General features: G+C 41.5%; 2 protein-coding genes across 7 annotated transcripts in view; both read left to right on the plus strand.

Annotated features, from left to right (window-relative positions):
- The window catches only part of LOC132256315 (cytochrome b5 reductase 4), a 31,687-nt gene extending 24,883 nt beyond the window's left edge, over window positions 1–6,804 (plus strand). For all 6 annotated transcript variants that reach the window (XM_059752664.1, XM_059752660.1, XM_059752662.1 and 3 more), the window contains 5 exons: window positions 2,483–2,698; window positions 3,011–3,730; window positions 4,319–4,613; window positions 4,708–4,797; window positions 6,366–6,804. In XM_059752664.1, coding sequence (XP_059608647.1) covers window positions 2,483–2,698; window positions 3,011–3,730; window positions 4,319–4,613; window positions 4,708–4,797; window positions 6,366–6,585 — 1,541 coding nt within the window. In that variant the 3' untranslated portion in view covers window positions 6,586–6,804. The remainder of the gene's footprint in view (window positions 1–2,482; window positions 2,699–3,010; window positions 3,731–4,318; window positions 4,614–4,707; window positions 4,798–6,365) is intronic.
- A 723-nt stretch (window positions 6,805–7,527) lies between these two features.
- On the plus strand, window positions 7,528–11,985 carry LOC132256209 (RNA-binding protein Rsf1). The gene has a single exon (XM_059752476.1). The coding sequence runs from the start codon at window positions 10,429–10,431 to the stop codon at window positions 11,104–11,106; it is 678 nt and encodes a 225-aa protein (XP_059608459.1). The 5' UTR covers window positions 7,528–10,428; the 3' UTR covers window positions 11,107–11,985.
- The last annotated feature ends 7 nt before the right edge of the window (window positions 11,986–11,992 follow it).

Below are 11,992 nucleotides of genomic sequence, written 5' to 3' on the forward strand. Positions count from 1 at the left end.
GAGCAAACAAATAGACGGATAAATTTTGCGAGTCTTCCCAATCGCTTTTCCCATGGCGGGGAAAAGTGGAAGCCTGAGTTTTCCCTCAGCGGAAGGTTCTGGGTGAATGGGGTAGCAGGTGTGGCGGGCAGAAGAAATGTTCACGGCTCATTTCATCACTCTTTTCTCTCGTCAAAGAGATAAAAATTCATTCGTTTGGCGAGAAGAGTAGAAAGAAAAGAAGACCGGAAAAGATGGGAGATTAACATTATGATGGAAGTGGAGATGAAATACATATAAATCGACGATAAAGTTTCCCTTAATGGTTCATGGTGGATATGCGCTGCGGCAACAAAGACACACAATAAAATATAGCTCAACAATTCACATCGTCGCCTTTTTTTTCTTACTTTCTTTCTTTCACTTTCATTCGCAAAGACTTTGCCATCATTTTCCCTCACACAATACGCGAAGCTCCTTTTTGCACACGACTTGGCCGAAGAAGACGGAAAATTAATAGAGATTCCCATTTATCTGGTGATATATTCTGAGTGGGGAATATCAGAAGGATGAGGAAGAAGCGCAAGAATGGAAGAAGAGCATCTCCTTTTATTTTCTCCCATTCAATTTATTTCTCATTAAATTACGACCACTCGAGACGCGCAATTCATTCTTTCATAATTGCGCGCTTTGGCGCAGATTTCACTGCACAAATATTGCAATTTGTGCAATCATCATGAGCTTATTTGCAGCCAAATTAGCACGTCTTGTTGACTTCGACACGAGCATCTAAGATGAGTCATTTTAAAAGCATTTTTAATTCAAGGAATTGCTAATTTATAAGACGTATTTTTGAACTGAAGAACTTGCAATCATCAATAAATAGACTACATTGCTTAAATACTTGATCTTTAATCGAATATTTCGGGTTTTACGCTGAAAACGTGTGTAGAACTGGAAAAACTTCCTAATTTTTACATTTCCAAACTTGGAAAATGTCAAAATTTGTCTTTCAGTCAAATCAATCCGTTTGCCACCAAAATCGTGTGATTTGTATTTTGGGCCTTGCAAATCAAGCTCAAATCTGAATTTTAATGGCATGAATATATCATTCTACTTGGAGGACTCAAAGGAACCCTTCTCGATTGACGACACATTGAATTACAAATTTTCACATGGAAAACAGAGGGTAAAAGTTTATCTTTCCACACCTTCAACATTTCAACAAAACAAGAGTGTGAGAGAGAGAGAGAGAAAGAGAGCAGTATTGACAGGATAAGGGAAGAAGATGCTGGAGAAGCTTGAGGAAATGGAGGAAAGATCGTGTCTTTCTCAATGTTGGAATTGTTTGTGAATTTTCTTGTTTTTTAGCGAAAAATCATTTCAATGTGGTAAAAGTTCCACCCTTCGCACGAGATGGAAGATGATAATTGGATTTCAATGGAAATTGAGAGAAAATTGAGATGTGACGGCGCGTCTCAATGGATAAGAAATTGGGTGGAAAAGTGTGGAGGGGAGTTTTTTTTGGGGTGGTGAGTGATCAAGTGAATTTCTCCCAGTGTGCGCGCGACTGGAGGAGATTTCCGAAGAATGGACTTGTGGAGGGTTGGAAAATTATACCCAGACAGAAGTTGATAATTCTTTTCCTTTTCCCAACCGCCGCACATCATCTTGTCTGAATTGCAATTGAGTTTTGAGGCGTTTAAGAGGAAAGTTTGTCCACCCACAATTCACGCCCGCCAAGCTCTTTTCCAACGAATGGCGCGATGGTGGTGGTTTGGGGAATATTTTCGCCTCTCACGGGAGATTTTTCTGGTGTTGCGGAGGGATAAAAATATGCTGAGAAGTGGAGATAACATTAGCATTAGCGACCACAATTTACATAGTCATCTTCTTCATAATTTTACGATTGAAATGACGCTGCGCCTCAGCGTCTTGAGACGACACTTCTTCCCCACTTTTGCCGGTGGTTTGAGGTGCGATCGTAAAGAATAAATAAGTTGACACCGCATCAAGTTTATTTCCTATATATATACATATATCATGGCCATGATAATGTATAAACTTGGTTTATCGCAATTTCGCCCACCTCGTGGGACATTAAATTGAATTACATTAGAACGCACTTCGAGCCCCACTCTTGCCAATCTGCCCTCAAACCCACAGTTTTCCCCTCATGAAAGAGGCCATAAAATCAGTGGAGATTCGGTTGTGATGTCAAATAACACTGAACTTGTGTCACTGTGACGATGAGAGAAGGTCACAATGCAATTCTGGGGATTCATTATTCATTATGCGTTGTCCTACTTTTGGTTCAGCAAAATGCATTTGTGTGAATGCTGGTGTAGAATACTTAATTCAGTGTGTTTTTCCAATGTAATCAGCTTGATAGAGATACGAAATTGGTAAACTTTTATCATTATATCATTTGTATTCTTCAGAGAGAGAGAGAGAGAGATAAATTTCTAGGTTGAATTGCAATTTTAGAAATGTAATTTTGCAGGAAATCCGAGGAACAAAACTGCACTTAAGCCGGGTCATTCGCTCATGGATTGGATTCGACTGGGGAGTTCTGGCTGTGATTTGGCAGGCACGAAGGGTGTCGTGGCGCCCGTGAGTCACGCCGAATTGGCAAAGCACTGCAAGAGGAGTGACGCGTGGATTGCAATACGTGGAAAAGTGTACAATGTGACGCAGTATCTTGATTTTCATCCTGGTGGTGAGTTTGAAGCTCCGCCCACTCATTTGCCCCGCCCATTTATGTCGATTTGTTGATCTCTTTCTATTCTCTTTCGAAATCGAAACACATTTCTACAGTGGTCAAGATAAATTGTCATTTCTCACGCTGTTTAAGCATCTTTTCAATCAGTATCTTAGGACAGTTATGATTTATGAAACATATAAGAACTCCTTACTTTTTTGGCTATACGATTATTATCTTGAATTTTTAAAGATGCGTGCCTTCATCTAGAGTATATAGACTCCTTTGCGGCCCAGAAACTTCACACCTTTTTCTGCCTCTTTCCTTCAGGTGTCGATGAGTTGATGCGAGGCGTGGGAAAAGATGCCACAAAGTTGTTCGAAGAAGTGCACGCTTGGGTTAATTATGAACAATTGCTGGCCAAGTGCTATATTGGTCCATTGAGGAATGTTGCGACGGTGAATCTGGAATCACTGGATATCACATCGTCCGCCCAGAGCAAGACACAATCGCCAACATCGGCAAATGGTGGCTTTCGTCTGCCATTCAGCATATCCTTGACGCCTTCGCCAACTCCAACGGCGCCGCCATCGCCGGACAGAGTGGAGATCATTCCGCGCTTCGACTGGATTCAGAAGACGTCGGATCTCACGATTATCTTCTACACCAAGTCACTGTGCAATCCAGGCGTCACCGTGGAGTACATGAGTGATCAGGAAATTGAAATTCGCGTGCTGATTGAGCGCACGACGCATTTGTTCCAGCTGAAGTTTGCGCACGAGGTCCGATGGCCGTGCGCTGCGCGCATCGCGCTGGAGTCTGGCAAGGTGGAGTTGGTGTTTGGCAAGGCGCAGCCGGCTCTGTGGACGTCCTTTGGCACGATGGACAGGAAGAGGGTGACAGATGTGGAAGTGGGCGTGCGTGAGTTTGACGCCATCACGTGCCATCAATTCAATCACGACTCCTACGCGGTGGTGTTGCGACCCAAGCGGCGACTTCTGCAATTCCATCCCATTGGCTATCACGTCAGCATCACGGCCAGAGTGAATGGTGAGTGATTGGCAGACTAAATTCATTGCAACTTCCATCGCCGATAGTGTGAAATTAGACAGCTAAAGCAATTAAAATTGATCACTGTTGTAACGGTTCAGGGAGTGTTTTCTTGTCCATTTTCATTATTATCTCTCTAATTCAGAATGGAAAATTAGGTCAGTTCCGGCAGAGTTTCTTTGCCACCAAATGCAGTTTCTGACACAATGTTGCATTCTCTGACATGCTATCGTAATATAACTTGTGATTATGTGCATGTATTTTTATGCTTTTCCTTCCCTCACCTTTGTCGTGGTTGGGAAAACTGAATCGATATGCAAAGTGTGTGCAACAAAGGGGCAAATCACAGGGCAATTTTGGAGGAAACTCAATGTTCTCTCATCAAATAATTAATTATTTGAGTAAAATAACCAAAAAATGATTATTTTCCCAAGGAAAATCAATAAAATAATCAAAATTTGAATTGGAATCACAAATTATCGAGAAAAAAATGATTGAATAATCACAAAGTCGATGGTCTCACCTTGTCAGTGACTGTCCCCTTGGTGTGCTGAGGAAAGTGGCGCTGAAGATGCTCTCAATTTGTAGGTGGAGGAGAAGCGACGAGGAGTTACACACCAGTGCCAGAATCCCACCTGCCTGTGCCATGTCCCGTGAGCTGCATTGCGCTGCTGGTGAAAAGCTACGCCAGTGGGATGCTCTCGAGGCACGTCACGCAGCAGAAGTCACTCGTCAGTGGACTGAAAGTATCACAGCCGCGCGGTGGATTCATCCTGAATGGCCTGAGGGGACACAGCAGAGTCGCCCTGCTGGCGGCCGGAAGTGGCATCACGCCAATTCTCGGCATTGTTGACTACTTGCTGGAGAGGAGCAACAACAGAATGTGAGTTGGACTTGAAATGCAAATGCTTCAAGAAGCGTGTTCCACTTTCAAACTCAATTTGCTCTGTATTTTTATTTTCTTGTCCGCACACCAGAGAACTTCTCAAGTTACTGTACTTCAACAAGCGCGAAGAGGACATTTGGTGTCGTGAAAAATTGACAACAATTGCTGAGAAGGACAAGAGGTAAATCCAATTTATGTAACACTCCTTTCAAATTCCCCTCTAAAATTCGATGAAATCCGCGCAGTGTGAATGCAATTTTAATGGGTTTTCTCTGGACTGTGAAATCACAGGTGAATTGCGTGCTGAGCGGCGGAGATTTGAATAAATTTAGGAAGGGTTTCGCACAGTGAAAATCACTGTTTTATGATCTGGTGGTTGAAGGGAAATTAAGCGTGTGGCTCGGTGAAAAGAGTCCGTGTCATTTTCTGATGAATAAAAGATAAAACTTCCGCCTGCCCGAGGAGAGATGATTAAGAGTTTTTGGAATATTTCTCTCGAAAGTGTGCACTTAGAATGGAAATTCAACCCCTTTTCTTCCCTCTCTCTAAAATTGCCCACTGAATAATTTCCGCACGGAAATATTGTTTAGTTGTATTCAAAGTTTTTGCATTGAGCAAATTTCCCAGCGAGCCAATTGTACTGCTAAAAAAAAGCTGTTAATTTAGCTGAAAAGTACTAAAGTGACTGAGCTAAAATCCGATGTTTTCATCAAATGCAATCGATCAGCGATCGCAGCGGACAATTGAGGAAATTCGTTTCTAACAAGGAAACAATTCTCTTAGCAATTATCCCAATTTTTCAGATGTTTTCGCTAAATTTATGATTTTGTCTGCTCAAATATAGAGAGAAAACAGAAAGTCTAACTTCTATGAACTTTCCCTTCATCCGGTTTTCCTTAAACGCATAAGAGGATGTCATTCTATCAATTTTTACAGTCATTTGTATGTTCTTTATTTATTCAATTCACTTGAGTGTTGTTATCACGAAGTATATTATTGAAATGTCATGGTTTTACATAATGCGCCATCTGTGCATTCAAGTGCGCATCAGTTCTTTGACTGGTCGCCGCTACGTTCGCTAGTGCATCAACCGAATTACTGACGTCTTAGCGAAAGAAAGCCAAACAATTAGCTTTGTAAATATTAACATTAAGTTCTCAGCATTTTATACTCGCTGGGGTGAAAAAAGTTTTAAGTTGAAAAGTTAAGAGAGCTTTTGTTATAGTAGATATGTTCTATCATTAAAATCAAAACTTCTTAATGATGAAATCGATGAAACGCTCTGCCGAAGCGTTCTTAATTAATACAACTGTTATTTTAAAGTGGTGATTTCGTCAACACCTTAAACATACTGCTAAGACATGGACATGAAGACATCATGTGTTCATGCTTGCAGCAATTGAAACACACCAAACTTACTTTATGTCAATTCTTTGTCTTTTTGCTTGTCTCTTCTTTTGTGTTCTAAAATGAAATTGTCTTCTCAATGGCGTGCACACACACATGTGTGTCAGCTGAAGGGCGTGAGAGAGAGAGAGAGACACGAGCGCCCCATAAATAAGGGTGTAGGTGGACTATAAAGAGGCACTGTGGGAGATGACTACATTTCTGGGGCGCGCAATATCAATGAAATGCTAATAGAAAAATTCCAAACGGCCCCTTTTTTATGTTTTGCGGAGCAAATGGTCAGATGGAGGGGATATTTCAGGTGGAATTCGGATCATTTGACTTTTATTTTATCACTGCCAGACTGTCCGTGCGGCACGTCTTGTCGGACGCCGACGCGTCGTGGAGTGGCGATCGCGGCAGGATTTCTGAGGACATTGCCATGGATTTGGTGTCGCGCACATCGCCAAATTCCATCACATTTTGCTGTGTGTGCGGCCCACCGGGCTTCAATGACGCCGCCGCGGCGCTGCTGGCCAACGCCGGCTTCCCAGCGGCCGATCTGCACGTGTTCCAGGGCTGATCCCTCTGGAGGCCCAGAGAAAGTTCACTAAATACACACTCAATCACACATTTTAGGGAAGTCTTATGAGATTGTGTAATTGTATTGTAGAAGTAATTGAGACAAAAAGGGTATTTTCAGGCCAATTTGTAATAAATGCACCGATTTCTGTTTGTTTTCATGCCAATCAAATCGATGTAACTTGCAATTCTTTCGGCATAAGAATAAACTATATATATATATACATAGTGTAGTTTCGCAAAGAACACACACGGCCATCCTTGTAAATTAGGATTTTTCCCTCCGAGGCGCAGAGAAGAAGAAGAAGACGTTTGATGTTGAATGTAATTCAATAACTGTTGCGAAGATTGCGAGAGAGAAATATATTTACAAGTCAGAACACAGAGGCTCTTTTTTTTTACTAACTCTGGAGCGAATCCTGAAGCTTCCGTTGACCCTTCAAGTGCTCTCTAATGGATTTAGCTCATTAGAATGCAGGTAAAGTTCCTAACTTTCATGTATATTTGATGTATCCGCAATTTTCTCCCGTCAGTGCTTTCTGATATTCCGGAGATTTGGAGAGGTTTTCACCATTTCTCTGCCTTGAAACAATTCGCATTATCATTTCAGGAGTATGTAATAAAAATGATGAATAACATGATTACATCATTAGTGCTTTCTACTTAATGTATTTTAAAAAATTTGGAAATATTTTTAATCTGATTTTAAATTGAAAACATCGCAAAATTCGTGAATTTCCACGTGAAAATGATCAAAATTCAGTGACATGTATTTTCCTACGTTCAACTGTCGTGTTATTTGAAATTCAATTCACACGCAGAGCTTTTTCGAATTCCCATCCATGCGCCCCCTTGCGGAATGCGGGCGCAACGTGGTCTACATTTCGAAGAGTTTCGGGTGCCGAGCACTCGGTCGGCTCGTGGCAGCATCACTTCGCTCAGAATCGCCGACGGGGCAACATATCGACATCCGCGAGGCGATTTTTTCACTCTGTTGTGTGGTGCAAAGTTTAATCTTCCATTACTCAAGAAATCACTTCGTCTGCTCGCTAAAATCTCTCCTCAAAGATCAACCCTCGAAATCGACGCTGCGACGGTAACAAAAACTTACAATTTACCATTTGAACGTTTACCAGAGCTTTTTGGTTTTTTTTTTTACTTTTGTCACTCCGTAATAATTTTGAGAGCAAGAGAAATATGAGATAAAAAAAAACTATCTATCATGCAAAGAACGCTGGGAGTGCCTGTGCCTTGTTTCATATTGACGCCATTTTCATCGCACGACGAGAAAAATGCCATCGCGAGAGCATTAAAAGAGTGTGTATGTGTGTGAAGAAGAGATTTTCTATTGCGGAAAGCATTATTCTACGCGTCGAATTTTATTCCGTTCCTCCCTTTTCTTTTTGTTCCTCTGTCACGCAAAATGGACGCGTGCAGTGTGAAGTGACAAATAGCGAATTGCCAAAAGAAAATGTTTCCCAACTTCATGGATTTCGTTGCGTCGTGACGCCGTGCGACTTGTGAAATCAATCGAATAAATATACATGCATTCTTGGGGCCCAGAAATGCGCTTCTATATCAAATCTGCAAAGTGTGTGAAATTTCTGGGCTTGCTGCGATTCATATTGCGAACATCGTGAATTCAAATTTTTGCCGGTGGCCTTCAAAAGGCCCCAAAAATAGAATTCGGCGTGTGACGAAATTTTGTGATTGTATGACATATCATAAATTGTATTTCTGCCCATCTAAAATCTTCGCGCGTCTCGATTTTTATCAGTCAATAAAAAAAAGAAGCAAAATGAAAGAAAAAAGACAACTCTTCACAGCAAAGCAAAGAAAAAATATGAGAAAAATATCATCGCCTTTATTTAACAAGTCACAATCACGACAATGCACTAAAAAAAAAGCCTCTTTGATAGAATTAATTTTGTTGAAAAAAAAATGTAATGCTCAACTTTGTTTCTTTAATTCAACCCCCCTCCCCGCCACCCCCAATAAAAAAAAATAGGAAGTGAGAGAGAGAGAAAAAGAACCCTTTTTCAACTGCCTCTGCATGTTTTTTATTCTCTTGAGACTATTTTTTATCACTGTATTTGTGGCATTTTTAGCAGTAATTTCTGTTTAACCAAATTCAGTCACACAATGTTTGTGCAGAAAACCTGCCGTATTTTTTTTCTTTCTCAATCACTCTTAGAAGTTCATCAAACTCCAGCCCTGACATAATTCTTTCTCTCTCTCTCTCTGTTTTTGCCCGAAAAACAAAATTCGCCACAGAGAAAATGCGCAACTGAATGAAGATGAATTCTTTTTGATATACTGAAATTTCTCTGATATTTTTAGGCTAATTCTCGGCACAAAAGTAGTTAACACGCAAGATAAGGATTTGCTGAAGCGCAAAGTGTTTGTTTTTTTTTTGCAGAGGGGAAGAAAGAGAGACATTAATTGTTGGGCCTTAACAAGAAAATCTCACAGTGAAGAAGACATAAAATGCGGAGTGTAATTTCAGTAATTCAGAGCGCAAAGAACCTCAGCAAAAGCAACTTCTTATCTACTTTTGCGCCTTTTTTTGCTTCCTCTCTTGATAAACTGTGCATTTTATAAGGGGGAGCAAATAGAAATTCCTATAAGATTGTGAAAATTCGTCGTATTTCTATTAGTCACTCAATGGTTAAATTTACATTCAGCATCACATTTTGCCTCTTGAGATCAAGACTTTATGATTAATCAAGGGGAGAAAGTCATTAGTTGATTACTGGGGAATCTTAATGGTCTCAATTAAATATTTAAATAGTGATTTTTACTTTAGAATAGTGAAAAATTTCAAAAACAATAGTCAAAAGTGATTATTTTTCCAAGTAAAATTGCAAAATAATAAAAGATTGAATATTTTTCACAAAATATTTAATAAAAATTTAAATTGAAATAGCAAAAATGTCACAAAGTTTGCCACAATCTGGATTCGAACACCTAAAATTAGGAAGAAATCCAGGAAATTCAGTGATTTTAAAGTTTAAATTGCTGCCCTCTGGTGGCAATATGTGGAGAAAAAAAATCAAATATCTTAATTTTGATTAAATTAAAGAAAAAACATTCACAAAGGATTCTTTATTGTGGCTTTGAACAATATAATGTTATGAACTTCTTCACCAGTTGCGCAAATTCTCATTTCTCTCACTGTAATTTGAGAGCTCCTGAACTTTCTCACGTCATTTGGGGGGAAAAAAGCATGAGCTTTTTCTTCCCTTTTTTTCTTTCATCGTCATACAACTTTTGAGGGAATTTCTCTCCTTAGAAAAAGAACATTTTCACTAGTGTTTTCCCCCCCCCCCGCTTCGCGGTGTGATTGAAATATAAGTTTAAGACTGTGTGAACAAATGCTGTGTCGTTTGATTTTCCCTCCTTCACTTCTTGTGATTTCCCTTGATTTCGCTGCTAAGGCAAAAAGATAAATCAAATGTTTTAAAAACGTCTGAACAAAACAAACTCCTGACGAAGAAAACACGCACACAGACCTTTAAAAAACCATGTCCAGAAATTGTGACTGAGCCAATAAAAAAAAACAAACAACAAATAGCAACAAGATGAGCACAAAGAAAACCAAACCTATGTCAAATTTCACAGTCGACGCACTCTGAACTTACGCACTGCGTTCAAACGACGAAACCCGCTACGCGACGCTAAGAAAACAGGCATTTTGAGGGGCACCCACTTCGACAGGCCCTTCAAAGCGCTCCCAGTCCAGCTGCACGGCGTCCTCGTTGCAGTGCGCCGCCTCATCGCATCGACGTCAAGTCTTATAGGTAGATTTCAAAGCGAGAGAGAGAGAGAGAGAGAGAGCCTAGCTATGGGCGATATTCGCGGCACACGAGTCTACGTGGGAAATCTCACGGACAAGGTGAAGAAGGAGGATCTCGAGGGGGAGTTCATCAAGTTTGGCAAGCTGAACTCCGTCTGGGTGGCCTTCAATCCGCCCGGCTTTGCGTTCGTGGAGTTCCAGAATCAGGACGAGGCCGAGAAGGCCTGCGACATCCTCAATGGCACGGAAGTGCTGGGCTCCAAGTTGCGCGTTGAGATCTCCAAGGGCCGGCCGAGGAGCTCGCGCGGCGGCCCCGGCGGCGGCAAGTTCGGCGGCCCGGGCGGTCGTGGGATGAGCCGCGGCGGCGGAGGGTTCAGGAACGGCGGCGGGCCGCGCCAGAGCAGCGGCGGCGGCGGTGGCGGCGGATTCCGCAGCAGTGGCGGACCGGGTGGGTTCAGCAGCCGCAGCGGCGGCGGCGGCGGTGGTGGGGGAGGCGGAGGCGGTGGTGGGTTCCGGCCACGCGGCCGGGGCGGCCGCGGCGGGTACGATTCTGGCAATGGTGGCGGCGGATTCGGCAGTCGATCGGGTGGATTTGGGCGCGATCGCGATGGCGGCGGGTACAATTCGTTCGGCGGCGGCGGACGGAGCAACAGTGGCGGCGGCGGCGGAGGCCGCTTCAGGTCACGGAGTCCGGCCGGCGGCGGAGGCCCACGAGGGCGATTCTAAGCACAGATCCTCCTTCAGAACCGCGCCTCACAAATGGTTAAAAATGGTCTCATTCTATATATATTTATAGATATTGCATTATTTTCTAGCTTTCGATAGGCTGACATTTCATAGTTTTTGTTTTTCATCTTTCGGATTTTCAAAATTCACCGCTAACGGAGGAAAAATCATAGTTTTTGTATGATTTTCACAACAAATATCAAATAGACTGCCTATCAAATAGTTGATATTGCAAATCTCTGACTTTCGGCTCCCGGGATTATTTTCTTTTCCCGCTTGTTTGTCATCGCAAGAAAAAAATGCGCAAAGAAAATCGATGTAAGAAGAAGAACCCCTTTGAAAATCTCTCTCTCGCTCAAAAAGAAAAAAAAAATGCAACCATATTTTGTGTGGGACAATTAGGATGTTGAGAATAAACAAACAAAAAGAAGAAGAAAAACATGATTGTAAAATGGAGAAAAAAAAACCGTGAGAAATAAAAACGACGAAAATCAGTGTCTTTTCCACGTTTTTTCTGTGTGTGGAAAGAGACACGCTGCAAGAGGGATTGATTGAAGAGGGAGATACTAAAAGAAAAAGAAAAACAGGAAGAAGAAAATAGGAAGAAACCACCAACAAATGAAATGTGAAAAATTTGTGTGATTTGCGAAACAAAAGGAGCCCTTTTCATCTGTGTTTTTTTTTTAGCGTAAAACAAAAGATAATATCTTCAGTCTTTCAATAAAATGTGTGTTGGAAAGAAGCAAATTAAGAAGAAGAAGAGGAAGAAAAAAAAAACAGAAAAAGATGAGTAACAAGAGTATTGCAGAAAAAAAATGTAAAGAGAAAATTTTAGTGTGTCTCGAGAGAAAAATTTGAATAAAGAAAGAGAGAGAGGAACTATTTA

This window comes from Phlebotomus argentipes, unplaced genomic scaffold (assembly GCF_947086385.1).
Source record: "Phlebotomus argentipes unplaced genomic scaffold, Phlebotomus argentipes genome assembly contig_5, whole genome shotgun sequence".
NCBI lineage: Eukaryota > Metazoa > Arthropoda > Insecta > Diptera > Psychodidae > Phlebotomus > Phlebotomus argentipes.